Raw genomic sequence first — 22,891 nt, 5'->3', positions numbered from 1 at the left:
CTTTAAAATTAGCGCAGCTCCACTTTTCTTACTTTGATATATTGTGGTTTGAGAAATTGAAGGTTTATACGGGGTGGGGGGGGGATAATATGTTCAAATATATGTTTTAGGTTACTCTAACAGCTTTGTGGTGGGTAGAAGGGAGCTAGCTTGGAAGGAGACTAGTTTAGAGGCTGTTGCTACAATTTAGGAGTGAGAAAATAAGGACTGATCAATGGAGCTGTAGAAGAGAGCTACTCAGGATGTAAACTCAATAGTAATTAGTGATTGGAATTAGGAAATAAAATAAGACCAGATGTTTAATGGCAGACTTTCTAGTTTCTGTGTCATATCCCTGCTTATATGTATTTTATTTTCCCACTTGATAATGACCAGTGCTTAGGTTTTCTAATTAAAAATCAAATCTTGCCTTAATATTTAGAGAATCTGTAACCTTTCTTATTGCTGCCAGAGAAGGAATATAGGCATATAGTCAGATTAGATATATTGTTTCATTCTCTCCTTACTGCTTTTAAAAGTTACTGCCCACTGTTGCAAGTCTTTATTTTTTTTTATTATTTTTTAAAACTTTTGGTTCTACATTTGCAATAGACACATTTTTTTTTTTTAATGTTTATTTGAGAGAGAGAGAGAGCATGAGCAGGGGAGGGTCAGGTGGTGGGGGGGACATAGAATCTGGAGCAGGCTCTGTGCTACTAGCAGTGAGCCCAATGTGGGGCTTAAACTTAGGAACCATATGATCATGACCTGAGCTGAAGTTGGATGCTCAACTGACTGAGCCACCCAGTCACCCTGTTGCAGGTCTTTTTAAAAATTAACATACTGCTACACCCAGACACAAGAAATGGAAAGTTTTTTTTGTTTTTGTTTTTGTTTTAATGTTTATTTATTTTGGGAGAGAGAGAGGGAGAGAGCGAGCAGGGAAGGGGCGGAGAGAGAGAATCCCAAGCATGTTCCACACTGTCAGCCCAGACAGCCCAATGCAGGGCTCAAACTCCCAAACTGTGAGATCATGACCTGAGTTGAAATCAAAAAGATGCTCAACCAGCTGAGCCACCCAAGTGCTCCAAGAAATGTAAAGTTTAACACCTAGGGTTTCTTTAGTTTTGTTACTTTTTACTTATAATTTATATACTGATTATAAATTTACAGCCTAAAATTTTCACAAAGTAAACATATCCATATAACTTAGCACCCAGATCAAGAAACAAAGCATTATTAGCACCCCAGAAGTCCCCCTCATTGTTTCTTTAGTCACGATTCTCCCTTCTGAAGTAATCACTTATACCTAAATTTGACCCCTTATAAAAGTAATCACTGATTCCTAAATTTGACCCCTTATGTAAGTCTTAGCTACTTGTTTCTTCATTTTATTCAAGGAATACTGATTTATAGAGAAAGTTAGGAATCTAAAAGGCTAACTTATATTTTTCTTCTTTCCATAGAACTTGTAGTTCAGTGACTCTTCAGAGAAGTCAGGAAAAATTTAAGTGTTTTTTTTTTTTTATTTAATTGTAGGAATATTTAGAAATGTGTATATATCATTCTAATAGCAATTTTTCTTTTTATGGAGTTTTACGGCTTTCACATATGTTCTTTTTTTTAATGTTTATTTATTTTTGAGAGATAGGGCATGTTTGCATACAAGCAGGAAAGGGGCAGAGAGAGAGGGGGAGAGAGAGAGAATTCCAAGCAGGCTCCTCGCTGTCAGCGCGGAGCCCACCATGGGGCTTGGACTCAGAAACCGTGAGATCATGACCTGAGCTGAAATCAAGAGTTGGACACTTAACCAACTGAGCCACCCAGGCGCCCCTCATATTTTGTTTTTGATCATCACAACAACCACGTAAGGTTGACATACACACTTTGTCATGTGAAAGTATGATATTAGATGTCAATATTTGGGATAATAAAATTGGTTCTTGGCAATATATATTATTTAGTAGTATGGTTTATTTTCCTAGAATTAGTTAATTAATTTGATTTTTCTTTAAAAAATAATTTTTATACAGGTTCTTGAATTAGTGTTGGAAAACTTTGTTTATCCGTGGTACAGGTATGTTCTTTCTATAATACCTTTTTTCTTTACTGAATACAATGAAGTGTGCTAATGAAATGTTTTCAATGTAGGCCAGGATTTCCCAACTTTGTCACTATTGACATTTTAGGCCAAGTAATTCTTCTTTTGGAGGGGCTGTCCTATGTATTATAGGATGTTTAGCAGAACTCCTGTCCTTTTTCCATTAGCTACCAGTAATACCCCCTCATCCTCTTATTTGTGATCATCAAAAATGTCTTCAGAGATTGCCAGATATTACCTGGGAGGCATAATTGGCCCTAGATAAGAACCATAGACATAGGCAATCAATTAACAGTTTAGTGACAGCAAAGAAGAAAAACCTAGGCTGCTTTTTGAAGGAAAATCAACTTAGAGAATTTCTTATCACTCCTGAATGTAACTTAATATTTTGTATGCGCTTTTTACCTTTGAAATAATTGTACATTTAGAGGCAAATTTATATTCAGATGTTTCATTAAATTGAAATATAATTTTAATAGTATTTTCCTAGAATATTAATGTTTTTTTCCAAAGTAACTGTTTTTAGTATCTGCTATGGATGTACAAGCACCCTCTGCCTTGGAAGGATATAGAAAATACTCTAGATCTAAAAAATTAATCTAGTTTGAGAATCAGAAATTCAAATTATATACTTAATAAATGTTTCCTTACAAAAACATCGTGTATTTAGTTACATATTTGAACACTTACACCTATATGACTTACAGGTGTAATATTCAATGACATCTGTCTTAATTTTATATATTTTGAATTTTCTAATTAAAAGCTGCTAGTAGGTGAGATGCTCTATATGTATTAAACTTAATATCCAATTTATATGCCATATTTTCCTGAAAAGCTATGTAAATTAATATTTTTATGTTGGATTCTGTCTTAAATATGGGGCATTTGCCATTTAAGTAAAGTTGATGATAAGTCTTTTTGTATAATGAATCCTGTTGTGAATATTCCCCTCACTCCTGCCCGTGTTATGACTCTTCATTAAAGCTGGCTGTATTTCTAAATATTAAAGTATGTATTTTCTCTTCAGTGTAGTTATTGATACTGAAATAGCCACTTTCCTGGGATTAATAGTAGGAAGCGTGGTTAATACAATTATCTTCTTTATTCTGCCAAGGGACTAAATAGCACCATCTCCAAGTTCAGGATATCACCATTATACATACCTTTCTCGCTTGCTTTGATTAGAGAAGTGACCTAATTCTTCTAGGGACCTCAAGACTTCAGGAAAATGAAAAGTAGCTTCTCAGAAGAAAGTTGTCAAAATTTCCGTTTAAAAATGTTTGAGTTTCACTTTATTTTCTTTTTCAAATAGAATTATTATTTTTTACCCTTTACAATCAGTTTATAATATTAATCTATAAATATTTTAAACTAAATTAAAATTTTGTATTAATTTAATTCTGTTGCTCCTCTCATATTATTCTTTGTTTTGTTTCTTAGAAATTTCTTTAATGATGTTTAGAAAATGATTGTAGTATTGTAAAAATATAACTTTGTATATGTGGTTGTCTACAGGGAAATATATACTACAGTTTACTTAGTAATGATTATGTCTTGGTACTAGAATTATGGGAGATGTTTATTTTTTCATTGTACATTTTTATCTTTTATTCTGTAATGTAATGCATTGTTTAAAAAGCAAAGGAAAAAAAGAGGAAGTTCTGAACTTTCCCAGGTTTGTGGAAGGAGTAATGGTGTATTTCTCTGAGCTCTTAAATGCTTGCTTTTCTCCTTAATTGAAGGGATGTAACAGATGATGAGTCCTTTGTTGATGAACTGAGAATTACATTACGGTTTTTTGCATCTGTCTTAATTCGAAGGATTCACAAGGTATATATTTATAATGAGAAATTTGGGAATTTGGGGTTTTATTATTCCTAAAAAGGTGTTTTGTTTTTTTTTTTAAATCTTAGTTTTACTTTATCCTATACTATAAGTATTTTTTTCTTCACTTTAATTTTTTTAGATTAAAAGGTAAATGGGTCATTTTTGATTTATTGATAAGTTTTACTTTCTTTAATGCTTATGCACCTTGGTTTGTAGTAATTAGAAATAAAAAGACAACTAAAGACAACTGTAGGAAAAAAAAAGTCTCGTTCTAGTTAGATGAATTTATTGAGTAAATGGCGATGATTATGATCTACTTTTTAAAAAAATGTTTCAAGTCATATGTTTGGGTCTTTGTATGTAGTTACAGTATGTTGGCTATAGACACACATGCTTGCATACTGCCTTGTCAGTTTGATAGAATTGAGCACATTGACAATAAACTGGTATATATCATCTCTCTACAATTACTAAATAAAGGTAAATCTTGTTAAATGTTTCTATACTTTTTTGAGAAATTAACAAAATAGTCAATCACTGTAGAAAAGATATGCAAAAATATGAATAAGCAGTTCACAAAAGAAAAATAAAAATGGCCAATGAACACTTGAGACTATGTTGTCTCACATCAAATAAATACAGTTTTTTGATGAGATGCTCTTCTGTTGCCTATCAGATTGGGAAAGAATGATAATGTCTAGTAATGGTCATTGTGGGGAAACAGGCAGAACAAGTACAAATCCAAATTGGTATAACTCATATACTGGAGGACAGTTTGGTAATCTTTACCAAAAGATTTTAAAATGTCTATACTTCCAAATAATTATATTTTTGATAATATATTTTAAATAAATCATGAGATGTATGTAAAAATGAATGCTCGAAGATTCATTGTAGTATATAATTTAAGAAAAGGAAAACTGAAAAGAAAATCTGATGTCTAATGATAAAATTGTTGATTAAAATATAGAACATGCCAATTATAGAATCCTGTACAGCCATGAAAAATCGTTTTGTAGAATAGTACTTATTTACATGAGAAATTATTTTCCTTATATAATCAAGTGGAAGAGGCTGGAAAATAATATATGTGGTATTTTTCCACATTGAAAACAAAGTTTACATATTAAAGCTTGTTAATATGTGTATTAAGTACATATATATCCTTATTGTTAACTCTTACCAACATGATGGGTTGATGCTGATTTTTGGTTCTTTCCATGCACTTCTTTCAGTTCATCTTTATTTTTCTTCATATTGAGCTTTTACCATTTTATAAGTAGAAAAAAGTTGATAAATATTAATCACATTGTCTACTTTTTAATTAAATTTTTTTAATGTTTATTTTTGAGAGAGAGAGAGAAAGAGAGAGAAAATGTGAGTGGGGGAGGGGCAGAGGGAGGGAGACACAGAATCCATAGCAGGATCCAGGCTCTGAGCTGTCAGCAGAGCTTGATGTAGTACTCGATCTCATGGACCGCAAGATCATGACCTGAGCCGAAGTCAGACACTTAACTGACTGAGCCACCCAGACGCCCCTTAATCGTATTGTTGAAAAAATTCTAAGGCACATATATAGAGTTTAATTGGAATAAAAGATTTAGTAAGAAATATCAATTGGTTGATAGTAAGTCACTTAAATTACAACTTAGAGTAAGTCAAATAAAATCAATTGATCAAAAAGCTGATTCATTACAATAAATTTATAAGTATTAATTTAGAAGAATAGCTCTGCTGTGTTAGGCTTTGAGAAAGCCTAGTGATTTTATTTTATTTATTTATTTTTTTTATTTAAAAAAAAAATTTTTTTTTTTAACGTTTATTTATTTTTGAGACAGAGAGAGACAGAGCATGAACAGGGGAGGGTCAGAGAGAGGGAGACACAGAATCTGAAACAGGCTCCAGGCTCTGAGCTGTTAGCACAGAGCCCAACGAGGGGCTCGAACTCACAGACCGTGAGATCATGACCTGAGCCGAAGTCGGACGCTTAACTGACCGAGCCACCCAGGCGCCCCAAGCCCAGTGATTTTAAAATCATAGTACCTCATACTTGGATTGCTTTATGTGTACTTTTTGGTAACAGCTTTATTGAGGTCTACTTTGTATACCAGACAACTCACTCATTTAAATGTTCAGTGTTTTTTCAGATATTCCTGGAGTTATGCACCATCACAACAATTTTATACCGTTTCTATCACCCAAAAGAGACCTCATTCTTTAGCCATTAATCCTTGTTCTTTCATCCTCTTAGCTCTAGCCAACAACCAATCTACTTTCTGGCTCTATAGATTTGTTAATTCTGGATATTTCATATAAATGGAATCATGTAATATGTGGCCTGTTGTGACTGGTTACTTTCACTTGGCATAAAGTTTTCAAAGTTCATTCATGTTATAGTTGTAGCATGTATCAGGACTTCTTTATTAGGTCTGAATAATATTTCATTGTGTAGATATGCCACATTTTGTTTATCCATCCATCAGTTGATGGACATTTGGATTATTTCCACTTTTTGGCTATTTTGGATAATGCCATATAGCATTGTGTACAAGTGTTTTTAATGGTTTTGGGGATATATATTTTAATTTCTTTAGGGGGTAAACTTAGGAATATAATTGTTGGGTCAAACGAGTAACTCTCTGTTTAATTTTTTGAGGAACTACCAGACTCTTTTCCAAAGTGGCTATACCATTTTACATTCCCACCAGTAGTATATGAGGGTTCTGATTTCTCTACATCCTTGCCAGAACTAGTTATTATCTCATTTTTGGATTCTAACCATGCCTAATGGATATGAAGTAGTAACATTGTGGCTTTGATTTACATTTCCCTGATGACTTGTGGCATTGAGCGTCTTTTCATATGCTTATTGGCCATTTGTATATCTTTTTTTCAAAAATGTCTATCCAGATTCTTTGCCATTTTTTAACCGGGTTGAATATTCATTATTGAGTTATACGAATTCATATATATGATTTGCAAATATTTTCTTTTGTTTTTTGGATTGTTAACGCTATCTATCCTTTTCATTTTTTTTTTAAATGTTTATTTTTGAAGGGGGTGGGCAGAGAGAGAAAGGGAGAAAATCCCAAGCAGGCTCCACCCTCAGCACGGAGCCCGACATGGGGCTTGATTTCACCACCATGAGATCATGACCTGAGCCCGACATGAAAAGTCAGATGCTTAGTCAGTCAGATGCGACTGAGCCACCCAGGCACCCCATCCTTTCTTTTCATTTTATCTGCATCATTATCCGGGGAGATAAGTGGGTCATTATCATACCCATTATATAGAAACTAACTTTGATGAAGTGTCAGAGGTAGCTAATGGGTCAAGGATTATGCCTGGGTCAACTTATTCCTAGTACAGTGTTCTGTCCTTGATACCATTGCTTAAATAATGTAAACTGGCAGTTTGGGGGTAATGAAAACAAAGAATCATTTAAGGGTACACAATAGTGGTGTATTTTTTTTTAAATTAAAGTTTAGTGACGAACCCATTATTTTACCATTTTGATTGTGACCTCAAGTCTTTAAAAATGGAACTTACAAATGAAAATTTTCATGAGTATTCTTAGAAGATTTTATATAATATTTGAAAACATACATCCTGTTTGATAAATATTATAGCAATTTATAATCACTGAGGGCAAGAAATGAGGGAGAAATGAAGAGTCGTGTTATTTTGCGACAAGAAAAACTACTAACAAAAATATCCCTTCTTATTGAATATGTTTTATCTTATACAGCCAAAAGATATCTGTTAACTGCTCTGGGTTTTACTGGTAGATCACTAAAAATTGGGGGTTTATGATCCATTACAGTTATTAGATTTATTAGCCTGGGATTTTTCCCCCCTTCCTTAATGTAGAATTTAAAAAGAAGAGTTAACACAAAACTTTACTATGATGCAATATTTTCATGCCTTTGATAAAGGGAAAAATATAATGTGTTGAGTATTGTGGTAGAGGATAAACCTGTTGAAGTCAATAAACATGTTTTTGGTGATTCATTTTATTTGCAATTCAGTCTTATTTTTTTATCTCTTTTCTGTGCGTGCATATAAGCCCTCAACTTTTCATCGCTAACCTGCAATAATCACAGTTTCCAGCCTTTAAGCTGAAAAATATCTGTGGGGAATGATGAAATTTAGTGTTATTCCAAAATAGAATGCTTCCATATAGCCTAAAACCAGGATTTATCTTGTAAGCTGAATGGAAAACTTCATTTTTAAGTAACCTTAATAAACAGAAATTTATGGTCTCAAAGGGATAATGTTACTTGAGATTTTTCTTTGTGTTTAAAAGAAACACATGAAAGAAATAAGAATAAAGATATATTTTGTGAAAAATATAGTTTATAGTGTATGCATGTTAATATACATTTTCTTTAAAAATTTTTTTTAATATTTATTTATTTTTGGGAGACAGACAGAGTGCAAGGAGGGGAGGGGCAGAGAGATAGGGAGACTCAGAATGTGAAGCAGGCTCCAGGCTCCAAGCTGTCAGCACAGAGCCTGACGCGGGGCTTGAACCCACAAAGCGTGAGATCATGACCTGGGCCGAAGTCAGACGCCTAACTGACTGAGCCACCCAGGCACCCTTAATACACATTTTCTTTACCATGGTAGAAAACTGTCTAAAGTTACAGTTAGTATGATCCAAGAAAATTATTTTTGAAAGATTTCTAAATAATATCTCTAACTTTTAAGATCATGTGTTCCAGCATCTTAAATATAATATTCCTGCCATTGTAACTCACTGGTAATTATTTTATTTTAATGTTATTTTATTTATTTTAATTGTTATTTTATTTTAATGTCATTTTATTTTTAATGTTAAAAAGTATTATTTTAATGTTAAATTTTTCCAGGTGGATATTCCATCTATTATAACCAAGAAACTGTTAAAAGCAGCAATGAAGCATATAGAAGTGATAGTTAAAGCCAGTCAGAAAGGTAATATAGTTTTCTACTACAAAGTTTGAGTGATTTTTATATACCAGCTTTCACCTTAAATACCTAAGTATGAATACTGATGCATTAACTGATATTCACAAATGCTGTGAAAGTATTCCTTTAAACAAATCTTTTTCAGTATTTTGTTTTATAATGTAAGTGATTGCAAAAACGCAGTAATCTGTGAAAATTAAAATACAGTTAACTTTTGGATACATTGTTGATGACTTTCATCTTTCTTTTGAATAATAGTCTTGCCTTCATTACTTCCTCTGAGGTACCTCACATAATCTCTTCCCCCTTTCTTTTTTTCTTAATGATTTCAACAGTTTTGACCTATTCCAGCCCATTGTATATATCACTACCATTTAATTTCATACTACTACAATTATCATGTTCTCTCTCTACTAAAATTAGTGACTCTGCTATAGAGACTAAATTGTATACTTAAATACTTTCTTGTCTAGTCAGATATTTTAATCTACTTTTGTCTTTAACTGTGTATTATGCTTTGGTTAGGATCACCTATTTGCATTTTTTTGTGTATGTCCTGGCCTCTTTATACTGTCATGATTTGCACATAGTAAATGTTTTCTGATTAATGAGTGAAATCTTCATTTGGGACTTTTCTTGCTCTTAGATAAAACTGGAATTTTTCTTTAACAAAATCACTTCTGTGTTCTAGGGTTGATTCTTTACAAAACTGATTTTCCTTGTGTTTGCATTTGGTATTCTTTGTCAGTGCTTTCCTAATGCTTTTGGTATTCTTTATCGATACTACATACTACTCCATGTAGGTAACCATGTGGAAGAGGTTTCATTGTCATATTTTCTGGTAATTACTATATATTATATTCCCCTTCTGGAAATTCCCAGTAAATACTAGCATACCAAAATTTCTGAGTAGTCCTACAGCAAAGAAATAGCTTTAACTACTTAGTTTTTAACTTACCACATCCCAAATTCATCTGAACACAGAACCAATTTTCTGTCTCTCATAATATCAGTTATATAATCAGTTTGTTTGGGGAAATTATGTTCTCAGCAGGGTTGAAGTAAAATTTAATCGAATCATTAGTTTGTTTTTTGCTGAGTAATTCCTCAGGTATGAGAAGCGTTTTAAATTCTATATTTGAATTTGTTTTCTGTGTTCATCTTATATCATAAGAACTAAAATAGTTTTACCTTCAACATGTTCAAAAAGTAGAAGAGTTTGAATATGTGTAATTTAATTGAATAAAAAAATTAACTTAAAAATCATCGTCCTGTCACTGGCAAAAACAAATTGATTGTCTTTAGCCATAAACTGTCAGGAAAAAGCATAGGAAAAGTGGTTTTTTTTACTAGTAAATTTCTTTATTATTTTTTTAAACATTTTATTTTTAAGTAATCTCTATACCCATTGTGGGGCTCGAACTCACAACCCAGAGATCAAAAGTCACATGATCCACCAACTGAGCCAGCCAGGTGCCCCAGTAAATTTTAGTTTTTAGAGCAGTTTAAAGTTTACAGAAAATTGAGCAGAAAGTATAGAGAGTGCCCATCTCTCTTCTCTTTTCCTCTATTAACGTCTTGTATTGGTACATTTGTTACTATTGATATACCAATATTGATACATTATTATTAAAGTCCATAGTTTTCATTAGGGTTTACCCTTTGTGTTGTACATTCTGTAGGTTTTGACTAGTTTCACCTATCATCTCTCCCTCTTTCCTTCACGAACCTTTGGCAACCCTTGATCTTTTTACTGTCCATACAGTTTGCCTTTTCCAGAATGTGATATACTTGGAATCATAATGTGGCCTTTTCAGACTAGCTTCTTTTATTTAAAAATAATGTATTTATGGCTCCTCCATGTCTTTTCATGGCTTGATAGCTTATTTCTTTTTTTGTTTTTTTTAAATTTTTTTTAACATTTATTTATTTTTGAGAGACAGAGAGATACAGAATGTGAGTGGAGGAGGGGCAGAGAGGGAGACACAGAATCTGAAGTAAGCTCCAGGCTCTGAGCTGTCTGTCAGCACAGAGCCCAAAGTGGGGCTCAAACCCATGAACCATGAGATCATGACCTGAGCCAAAGTCGATGTTCAACCAACTGAGCCACCCAGGTTGCCCCTGAATAGCTCTTTTCTTTTTATTGCTCAGGTATATTCCAGTGTATGGATGTACCACAGTTTATTTATCCATTCACCTATTGAAGGATATCTTGCTTGCTTCCAAGTTTGGGCAGTTATGAATAAAGCTGCTGCAAACATTTGTTTGCAGGTTTTTATGTGAGAAAGGTATTTTTAATATAGTCTTTGTTCTATTTTTTCATTAAAAAATTTTTTTCATGTCTATTTATCTTAGAGAGAGAGGCAGAGTGTGAGTGGGTGAGGGGCAGAGAGAGAGAGAGGGAAACACGGAACTTAAAGCAGGCTCCAGGCTCTGAGCTGTCAGCGCAGAGCCCGACATGGGGCTCAAACCCACGAGTTGTAAGATCATGACCTGAGCTGAAGTCAGACGCCCAACCAACTGAGCTACCCAGGCACCCTTTTTTTTCTTTTTTCATTTAAAAAAAATTTTTTTTTTTTTTTAAATTATAGTCTTTGTTTTAAAGACAAACACTTTGAACCCAGGCTTTGAGTAAATGGATGCATCTTTTTTTTTTTTTAACTTTATTTTTTATTTTTTAAAATTTACATCCAAATTAGCATATAGTGAAGCAGTGATTTCAAGAGTAGATTCCTTAATGCCCCTTACCCATTTAGCCCATCCCCCCTCCCACCCCCTCCAGCAACCCTCAGTTTGTTCTCCATATATATGAGCCTCTTGTTTTGTCCCCCTCACTGCTTTTATATTATTTTTGTTTCCCTTCCCTTATGTAAATCTGTTTTGTCTCTTAAAGTCCTCATATGAGTGAAGTCATATGATTTTTTGTCTTTCTGTGACTAATTTTACTTAGCATAATACCCTCCAGTTCCATCCACGTAGTTGCAAATGGCAAGATTTCATTCTTTTTGATTGCCAAGTAATACTTCATTGTGTGTGTGTGTATATATATATATATATATATATATATATATATATATATATATATATACATATATCACATTTTCTTTATCCATTCATCCACCGATGGACATTTGAGCTCTTTCCATACTTTGGCTATTGTTGATAGTACTGCTATAAACATGGGGGTGCATGTGCCCCTTCGAAGCAGCACACCTGTATCCCTTTGATAAATGCCTAGTAGTGTAATTCCTGGGTCATAGGGTAGTTCTATTTTTAGTTTTTTGAGGAACCTCCATACTGTTTTCCAGAGTGGCTGCACCAGCTTGCATTCCCACCAGCAGTGCAGAAGAGATCCTCTTTCTCCGCATCCTCGCCAACGTCTGTTGTTGCCTGAGTTGTTAATGTTAGCCGTTCTGACAGGTGTAAGGTGGTATCTCATTGTGGTTTTGATTTGTATTTCCCTGATGATGAGTGATGTTGAGCAATTTTTCATGTGTCAGTTGGCCATCTGGATGTCTTCTTTGGAGAAGTGTCTATTTATGTCTTTTGGCCATTTCTTCATTGGATTATTTGTTTTTTGGGTGTTGAGTTTGATAAGTTCTTTATAGATTTTGAATACTAACCCTTTATCTGATATGTCATTTGCAAATATCTTCTCCCATTCTGTCAGTTGCCTTTTAGTTTTGCTGATTGTTTCCTTCGCTGTGCAGAAGCTTTTTATTTTGATGAGGTCCCAGTAGTTCATTTTTGCTTTTGTTTCCCTTGCCTCCGGAGACGTGTTGAGTAAGAAGTTGCTGCGGGCAAGATCAAAGAGGTTTTTGCCTGCTTTGTCCTCTAGGATTTTGATGGCTTCCTGTCTTACATTGAGGTCTTTCATCCATTTTGAGTTTATTTTTGTGTCTGGTGTAAGAAAGTGGTCCAGGTTCATTCTTCTGCATGTCGCTGTCCAGTTTTCCCAGCACCACTTGCTGAAGAGACTGTCTTTATTCTATTGGATATTCTTTCCTGCTTTGTCAAAGATTAGTTCGCCATATGTTTGTGGGTCCATTTCTGGGTTCTCTATTCTATTCCATTGATCTGAGTGTCTGTTCTTGTGCCAGCATCTTTTTTTTTTTTTTAAATGTTTATTTATTTTGAGAGAGAGAGTGCAAGTGGGAGAGGGGCAGAGAAAGGGAGAGAGAGAATCCCAAGCAGGCTCCACACTGATATGGGGCTCGATCTCAAGAACTGTCAGATCATGACCTGAATCAAAATCAGGAGTCTGACACTTAACTGACTGAGCCACCCAGGTGCCCGTTTTATTTTTAGTTGAACTAATCAGTTTAATAAAATTCCCAAATTATTTTGTCTCTAAGAGAGTGATAATTTGAAATTTATTGTTGAGACTACAAGAGAGGGGTTGTTAATTTGCTACGATTAATGCAAAAAGTGGTTCCCAGTTATAAAATTGTCATAAAATGCTAGATTACATTCATTAATAATATTGTAGTTAATGAGATCCATAGAAGCAAAAGGTCAGAGCTTAGAAGGACTTTCATTTTATTCAAAAGTCCTGGTATTCTAAATATTATGACAGGGAATTAGATAGACTTGTAAAAAAGGTTTTCAGATTTTTGAATTTTCATTTCTTTAATGCGTGGATTTATTTTCTAAATTCTTTGGCCCCACAAATTGTGCATAATTCAGAAAGTAATTAAATGTTCATCTCTTCATCCATATTCCTTTTACTCTCAGTGTTTTCTCTATAATCTGTCTTTTGAGAATAGGGATTATATAGATGTTTTCTATGTAAGTACTTTTATGGCTCTTAGAAATACTGAATGTGTACACATTTAGAAACACTGGTTTAATTTAAATTCAGTAATAAACTGTGCAAAAGGACCTTACTCTCTAGTCTTTCATCCTAAAGATATCTCTTTGTCATGAATTCTGGAGACCTTTCCTGCTTTGGTCTGAAAACTACTAACTGATTAGGCAGTAGATGTACTGATGATTAGTGGGGATTAGTCCATGCTCTGTTTTCCAGCATCTATATTTTGTTTACATTCCCAATTAAGATTTTCCTCCCTGTATTCTCTTAATGTTTTGCATGATTTATTTTCTCATTATCTTGAACTACAAAAAACTTTCAAGTCTGACAGATGTTGAATAGATTTCAATCTAGTGATTCAATTTATATTTTATGTGTAAATGCTTAATCACATTGACTATTATAATTACTTACACATTTTGCATGATGACTTTTCAGTGTTAATAACTACTTAACTATTTACTGATGTGGGAACTGAGACTTACAGGGATTATATCATTTGTTCAAGATCATATCAGTTTGTTAACGAAGTAAAGTTGTAATTTAGCATGGCTTAGTCTTATTTTAAATTCCGGCTCATGACAAATTTTTAAAAACCTGTGTCCCAAATTCTTGGAGAAAATGCTTAGCAAATAATTGGATAATTATGAAATAAAATGCATTTCTTGTAAAAACTACATCTGCCTTCGCCAGTCCTTTTGTACCTCAGGCGCAGATGGCCTTCATTTATCTTCTTAGTATTCACACTAGTAGTATGCATATATTGACTTTTTTGGGTAAATGTGCTTGCATTCTCTTTTAATAAAAATAGAAGAAAATAGTGAAAAATACATGCCATTGAATTAGATTAAGATTCCCTTCATAGAAGCCATGATTTTGAAACTAGGCACAGAATGCAAATAGGGGAAAACATGACTTGTTTTTCTTCTACTCTTTTGAGGTCTGTAAAAAACAGTGGCAATACTATTGCCTTTAAGTTAAAATATTTAGTATTTGACCTTTAAAGAAAACTTACTGTTAATATAAGTTTTATCATCACTTAATATTCATTAAGTAATGTATCTATTCATGGACTTATACAGTTCTGTACCTCTTGTGTCCTATATGCTGGGCAGAAGGTACAGAACTTAATCAAAAAAGCCAGTTTCTATACCATAAGTGCTTTAAAAGATTACCTGAATTATTTTGATGTTGAAAGCAGAGACAATAAAGAATTTTAACAGGGTTTTTGTTTTGTTTTGTTTTTGTATTTGCAAAGGATGAACAGATGTAACATTTGATAGCAACAGCTTTGTATGTGCTAGAAATTTTCTGTAGTTTTTCCACTTTTTAAAATAAATATTTGCTTTTGTTAATATAATTTGTGTTTTTTTTAAGTTTATTTTTAAAGAGAGAGAGAGGGAGAGAGAGAAACCTAAACAGGCTCTGCACTGTCAGCACAGAGACTGACGCAGGGGTCCATCTCTTCAATTGTGAGATCATAACCTAAGCTGAAATCAAGAGTCGGACGCTTAACCGACTGAGCTACCCAGGCACCCCTGTTTAATATAATGTGTAAAATAGTGATACGAGTTAAAATTCTTGCTTGCATTGGGAAAGGGCCTTTTTATCAAATTTTTGCAAAATTGAAAAACTGGCAAGGAGGGAATTATTCTTTTTATATCCTATTTGTGAAAAATTTCCCAGTAAAATACATATTGGAAAGAAAGGAGGGTTATGAAAGGAATAACTGTGTTAAATGATTTTCTGTTTGTGAGTGGAAATGGGTGGAGTTAGTTAATGTTACTTAACTTCTTTCAATATTTATTTTTTAATCTCTGTAGTAGAAAATACAGAGTTTTTACAGCAAGCTGCTTTAGAAGAATATGGTCCAGAGCTTCATGTGGCTTTGAGGAGTCGAAGAGATGAATTACACTATTTAAGGAAACTCACTGAACTACTTTTTCCTTATATTTTGCCTCCTAAAGCAACAGACTGCAGGTATAAATAGACTGGAAAATGTCATAGCGGTATTTGCATACCATGCCATATGTGTATTGATATTCTTTTTTTTTTTTTTTTTAAGTTTATTTTGAGACAGAGAGCAGGGGAGGGGCAGAGAAGGAGGGAGAGAGAATCCCAAACAGACCCCACACTGGTAGCTTGGAGCCTGATGTGGGGCTCAAACTCATGAATCATGACATCATGTCCTGAGCTGAAATCAAGAGCCACCCAGGCGCCCCTGTATGTTGCTATTATTGATCATAATAGGAGTACACTAAAACTTGAGATTAGGCAATGATGTGAATAACTTTTCATTTTTAAAGAAGTACGGTTTGTCCGGTCTTAAAATGCCATTTTAGGTACTAAGTATTTGGATGTGTTGTGTTGCTTAGAAGGGTTTTTTTTTTTTTTTTTTTTTTGGAAATTCCCAAGGTAAATATAGATAAAATCAGTTTTTTTCATTTGAAATCATTATACTTTGTTCATTCTTGGTGTTCCATTTTAAAGACATACACATTGTGACTTAGTGACAGAAACACTTTGAACAAACTAAACTGATATGTTTGTATTTTAAAATATAAACCTGAGAAGAATAATTAGAATTCATCTAGACTGTCCTTCCTTGTTCTGGCAGGAACATGTTTAGATTATTGCATAAAGTTACCTCATTACTCTTATCCTAATAATTCTTAGAAGAGAAATTATGGCTTATTTTTAGTGATGTACTTTTTTTAATTTTATTTTTTATTTTTTTTAGATTTTATTTTTAAGTAATCTCCATACCCAACATGAGACTCGAACTCATAACCCCTAGATCAAGAGTTGTATGCTCTACCAACTGAGTCATCCAGGTGCCCCTAGTGATGTACTTTAAATATTACTTTATTTATGACCTAAAATTTGTATTAACATTTTTTAAATTTTAAACATTTTAATGAAAATATTTTTATTTTAAAGAAATTAATATATAATGTTATTTATTTTTTTAAAAAGTTTATTGAGAGAGAGAGAGAGAGAGAACCAGCGGAGGAGGGGCAGAGAGAGAGGGGGACAGGATCCGAAGCAAGCAGGCTCCTTGTTGACAGCAGAGAGCCTAATGTGGGGCTCGAACCCACAAACTGCGAGATCATGACCTGAGCTGAAGTCGGATGCTTAACCGACTGAGCCTCCCAGGTTCCTCTATAATGTTAATTTAAATATTATAATTACAAAGTAATTATACTGTTAAAAACCTATTAGTTTTAAACATTAATTTCAAAATATATTAAATATTTTAAATACTCCGAGATGAGTATTTTCTAGTGCTCACCCAAATCCTTCCTGTTAAGGAAATGCTGTTTTCTCTTAAATAGTACTCTCTCCTGGTCAGTACAGGACTCCCAAGTGTGGTCTGTGAACCACTAGCATGTGCATTACTTGGGAACTTTTTAGAAATGCAGAATCTTGGGACATATCTATTGAATTAGTCTGCATTTTAACAAGATCCCCAGGTAAGAACTGATGTAAATCACTAAATATGTATAATACTGTTTATTTTTCCAGATCCCTGACCTTACTTTTAAGAGAGATCCTGTCTGGTTCAGTGTTCCTTCCATCTTTGGATTTCCTAGCTGATCCAGTAAGGCTTAAAAAATGGTTTTGAATTGTGGTAAAATATATACAAAATTTATCATCTTAAATGTTTTTATATGTATAGTTCAGTGGTATCAAATACATTCATTGTTGAGCAACCATCACTACCACTCATCTGTAGAATCTTTTCATCTTACAAAACTGAAACTCTGTACTCATTAAATAATAATTCTCTATTCTTCCTCCTAGCCCCTGGCAACCATCACTGCACTTCCTATCTCTATGAATTTGACTACTCTGGGTACCTCATATAAGTGGGTCCAGTCAGTATTTGTCTGTTTGTGACAGTCTTATTTCCCTTAGCGTGATGTCTCCAAGATTTATCCATGTTGTAGCATATATTGGAATTTCATTCCTTATTAAGGATGAATAATATTCCATTGTAGGTATATACCACATTTTTCTGTTTATTCATCCATTGATGGACACTTCAGTTCCTCTTACTTGAACTAGTAAGATTTTGAAGAAACAGGAATAATTTATTTTTACATGTATGGAGTATTTACATTATGCCAGGTGTTGTTTTAAAGTTTTTTTTATTTATTGTTTATTTTTGAGAGAGAGAGAGAGTGAGCACATGTGTAAGCAGGGGAGGGGCAGAGAAAGAGAGGGAGACAGAAGATCTGAAGTAGGCTTTACACTGACAGCGCAGAGCCTGGCATGGGGCTTGAATGCACAAACCGTGAAATCATGACCTGAGCTGAAGTCAGACATTTAACCGACTGAGCCACCCAGGCACCCATATAAACATTTTAAATGCCAAAGTCAGAATAACTTTTCTTTGCCCACTTTCCTAAAAGTGAGGCCCTGCATCACAGATTTTTTAAAGTCCCTCTATATTACATATGTGTAGATGCTTTGCCACTGTTCCATATTTTCTTCATTTTTCTAGAAACTTCCACGATATGAAAAAAGCTTTGAGAATTTTGGGAGAAGATGGTAATGGAATTATTTTGACCTATGTGTATTATTTTCCATTAGGATACTGTGAATCATTTGCTTATCATCTTCATAGATGACAGTCCAGTGAGTATTATATTAGAAACATTCAGATTGCATTTAATTTTTGATTTATATCTGTCCAGTCACATGGCACTTGTATTGAATTAATAAATTCTCTTTCTTCAAAGCCTGAAAAAGCAACTGAACTGCCTTCCCCTTTGGTTCCATTCTTGCAGAAATTCGCAGAACCTAGAAATAAAAAGCCATCTGTAAGTATTTTTACCAATAACATATATTACTTTTGATATAAACAATTTTATCATGTGTTTATATGGCCTTAACTTACCCTTCTCTCATATTGTATCAAGGTGCTGAAGTTAGAATTGAAGCAAATCAGAGAGCAGCAAGATCTCTTATTTCGTTTTATGAACTTTCTGAAACAAGAAGGAGCAGTGCATGTATTGCAGATATGTCTGACTGTGGGTGAGGCTTACCGTGCACTTTAGCAAAGTCATTTTTATACTTTTTAATATATTACATATTTTAAATATATTTGAGTATTTAGATCAGATTCGATGTTGTTGTAGTGTGTCATTGTACTAAATTTCTTTTTACTAGGTATTCTAAGATCACCTTTGAGTTGTCTCTGGTGTCCACTCCTTTCCACATTGTAACATAATCTATAACTGACCTCGATCAACTGACCTCCTCTTTATTTTTTAAAAAGTTTTTTACACTTACTTATTTTTGATAGAGACAGAGCACAAGTGGGGGAGGGGCAGAGAGAGAAGGAGACACAGAGTCCGAAGCAGGCTCCAGGCTCTGAGCTGTCAGCACAGAGCCCGACACAGGGCTCGAACTCACAAACCGCGAAATCGTGACCAGAGCCAGAGTTGGACGCCCAACCGACTTAGCCACCCAGGCACCCCAACTGACTTCCTTTTTAAATATAACTTAAAAAAAATTGAGGTGTAATTTACAGTGAAACTCATAGAACTTAAATGTACAGTTTGGTCAGTTTGGAGACATCTGTACATCTGTGTAACCTACTCCTTTATCAAGATACATAATGTTTCCATCACTCCAGAAAGTTGGGGTCCTTCCCAGACGAGCTACCCCTGCTCCCACTCCTGCCAGAGCCAACACAGCTCTCATTCCTTTCCCCACAGATTACTTTTGCTTGTACCGTTTCCTGATAGAAGTGGAGTACATCGTGTGTACTCTTTTGTGCCTGGCTTCATTGATTTAAGATTATGCTTTTTAAGATTGATTCAGGTTGTTGTGTAGAGGAATAGTTTGCTCTTTTTTATTGCTAAGTAATACTCTTTTATATGAGTGTACCACAGCGTGGGCTTTTTTTTTTTTTTTTTTTTTAAATTCATTCTTGTGGATGGGTATCTGGACTGCTTTCACTTTTGAGCTATTATAAAGAAAATTGCTATGCATATTCTTGTCTAAAGATTTCTGTTGGGCATATGTTTAATAACTGGAAATAGAATTGCTGGGTCACAGGGTAGATATATATTTTGTTATATGATAAATTACCAAATTGTTTTCCAAAGTGGTTGTACTATTTTTGAGTGGTTGTATCCTCCTTAGCAATATGTGAGAATTCTGGTTGCTTTACATCTTTACAAAAATTTGGTGGTATTTATTTATTTTTTTAATTTTAGCCATTTTAGTGGGTGTGTGGTGGTATCTTGTGCTTTTAACTTGCATTTCTCTAATGACTAGTGTTGAACACTTTATCATATGCTTATTGGTCATTCGAATATCTTGGTATGTGGAAGTGTTTAAGTCTTTTCCCTATTTTTTATTGAATTGTTTTTCTTGTCATTGAGTTATAGGAATTTTTTTTTTTTAAGTTTATTTATTTGTTTTGAGAGGGATGGAGAGAGAAGCAGGGGAGGGGGAGAGAGAGAATCCCACGCAGGCTCTGTGCTGTCAGCATGGAGCCTGATGCAGAGCTTGATCCCACAAACTGAGATCATGACCTGAGCTGAAATTGAGAGTTGGACACTTACCTGACTGAGCTACCCATGTGCCCCAGAGTTCTTTATATATTCTAGATGCAACTCTTTTGTCAGAGATCAGACTATGACTTGTGTTTTCATTTTCTGAATAGTTTTGATGAGTAGAATTTTAAAATTTTGATGATAATTCAGTAGATCTATATTTACGGGTAGTGCTTTCAGAGACTTCCATAAGAAATGTTTGTTACCCAAAGTCAAGGTGATATTATCTCTAGATGCCTGTTTTTCTCTACATGCTTTATAGTTTTATATTTTACATGTAGGTTTGTGACCTTGAAATCTTTTTGTATTGGTATTAGATAGGAGTGGAGTTTGATTTTTTCCCTTCGTATGGTTATGGATATCCAGTTTTTCTGATACTCATGTTTTTAAGTTTATTTATTTATTTTGAGTGAGAGAGAGAGAGCGCACAAGCAGGGATGGGTCAGAAAAGAAGAGCGAGAATCCCAAGCAGGTTCTTTACTATATCAGCATGGAGCCTGATGTGGGGCTCAGTCTCGTGAACTGTGATATCCTGACCTGAGCTGAAATCAAAAGTTAGACACTTAACCAACTGAGCCACCCAGGCACCCTCTGATACTCATTTTCTGAAGAGTCATTTCTTTCCCATCTTGAATTGTTAAATTATTTAATCATATATGTGTGTTTCTGGATTCTCTTCTGTTCCATTGATCCGTATGTCTGTTTTTTTGGCCAGTACTACAGTGTTGATTATTTTGACTATATAGGATTTTTTTTTTAATGTTTATTTTTGAGAGAGAGAGACAGAGTGTGATCAGGGGAGGGGCAGAGATAGAGGGAGACCTCCACCTCTGTCTACCTCTGTCACTGCCCCTCCCCCACTCGCACTCTCTCTCAAAAGTAAACAAAACATTAAAAAAATTTAAAAAAAATTTTCAAATTGTTGCTAATATACAGAAAGAGAACAATTTTGCATATTGACTTTGTATCCTGTGTCATTGCTGCATTCATTTATTAGTTCTGGTAGCTTTTTCATATATTTCCTTAAGATTTTCTACATATGTAATTGTGTCAACTGCAATACAGTTTTACTTTTTCCTTTGTAGTGTTTATGCCTTATGTTTCTTTCTCTTGCCTATTACAATGGCTAGGCCCTTTACAATAATGTTGAATAGAAGTGGTGAAAGTTGATATCCTTGGTTTTGTTCCTGATCTTATGGGGAAATCACTTAGTGTTATACCATTAAGTATGGTATTACCCTGGGCTTTTTTGTAGATATCCTCTAGCTGGTTTTACGATTTCCTCTTTATTTTTGTTTCTCAGCAATTTGACTCTACTATGTAGTTTTCTTTTTATATGTTCTTCTTGGGTTGTACTGAGAGTCTTGGATATGTTGCCTTGGGATTCTCACTCTCCTTCTCTGCCCCATCCCTGCTTGTGTGTGCTCTCTCTCTCTCTCTCTCAAAATAAGTAAATAAACTTAAAAAAATGGGTATCAGAATGGGTTGGTGTCTTTCATCCTTTTTGAAAATTCTTGGCTGTTATCACTTCAGATATGCTGCCTCATTTTCTTTCTTCTTTCCTTTTGAGACTCCAATTATATGAATTTGCTATTATCCCAGGATCATATATGTGGTGTTCCCTTTTTTAAAACTCTTTTCTTTCCTCTCTGTTTCAGTTGGGTAATTAAGAATTAGGGAGTGAATTCCGTATTACTACCTCTTCTAATAAGAAAAGGCAGTTAATATTTTGTCTCTCCTACTGCTGTCATCTGTCATTAAAAAAAAAAAATGATTCATTTGTTTACATACTCAGCTCCATCAGTAGTCTGTAGTCTCCATGATGGAAGGAAATATTATTTAAAAACATTGGAACTTTAAAAAGCCTTAAGTTTCACTGTTACTTAGTGAATTAGATTTCAAAATATTAATGACCATTGGTATAAGAAGTCAATCAAATATGTTCTTTAAATAAAAGTTTTAGAAATCTGTTTACTATTCTGAATTTTAGAAATTCGTATTGCTGTGCAAGTGTTTACATATTTTATGTTAATATAGAAAATATTTGGTTAAAAGTTTTTCTTTCATCTGGGTAGTTATTTTATTTCCAATTAAAATTATTTTAAAAGCTTAAAATGAATAGATTGTGATTTCTATTTTTAATATTGATTACAATTAGACTGGGAATAATATATTATGTTTTATATTGTGTTGTATTGAAAGAATTCATTTTTTCTTACTTTTTCCTAATTTGCTAGAGGAATTCAATGATAGAATTTTGCGACCAGAGTTGTCAAATGATGAAATGCTGTCTCTTCATGAAGAGTTGCAGAAGATTTATAAAACCTATTGTTTGGATGAAAGTATTGACAAAATTCGATTTGATCCCTTTATTGTAGAAGAGATTCAAAAAAGTAAGTCAAAGATGTTGATGAGAATATAGCCCTTTTACCACTTTTAATGTTTTCAGAGTTTTCTCCTGTATTCATCTAACAAGATAAAAGCTTTGATGAGAAATTTACTCACAATTCACATAGCTAATACTTGCCAGAACTTGTTCTGATTCCTCATCCTAGTGTGATTTCTGTACCTTATAAGTGGATTTTCTGCAAAACATAATTTTAGGACTGTTTGAATGTTCTTTCACTGTCATTTTAAACTAATATATAA

At 33.8% G+C, this 22,891-nt stretch overlaps 1 protein-coding gene across 8 annotated transcripts in view; it reads left to right on the top strand.

The window, feature by feature from the left end:
• The window catches only part of SNX14 (sorting nexin 14), a 77,746-nt gene that overhangs the window by 23,755 nt on the left and 31,100 nt on the right, over positions 1-22,891 (top strand). For all 8 annotated transcript variants that reach the window (XM_042939292.1, XM_042939289.1, XM_042939291.1 and 5 more), the window contains exons 5-13: positions 2,013-2,056; positions 3,826-3,913; positions 8,782-8,866; positions 15,494-15,650; positions 17,196-17,271; positions 18,267-18,311; positions 18,416-18,496; positions 18,596-18,710; positions 22,480-22,635. In XM_042939292.1, coding sequence (XP_042795226.1) covers positions 2,013-2,056; positions 3,826-3,913; positions 8,782-8,866; positions 15,494-15,650; positions 17,196-17,271; positions 18,267-18,311; positions 18,416-18,496; positions 18,596-18,710; positions 22,480-22,635 — 847 coding nt within the window. The remainder of the gene's footprint in view (positions 1-2,012; positions 2,057-3,825; positions 3,914-8,781; positions 8,867-15,493; positions 15,651-17,195; positions 17,272-18,266; positions 18,312-18,415; positions 18,497-18,595; positions 18,711-22,479; positions 22,636-22,891) is intronic.

The sequence above is a fragment of the Panthera leo genome, chromosome B2, assembly GCF_018350215.1.
Source record: "Panthera leo isolate Ple1 chromosome B2, P.leo_Ple1_pat1.1, whole genome shotgun sequence".
NCBI lineage: Eukaryota > Metazoa > Chordata > Mammalia > Carnivora > Felidae > Panthera > Panthera leo.
Note: the sequence above shows the minus strand (reverse complement) of the source record. Positions and strands in the feature narration are given on the sequence as shown.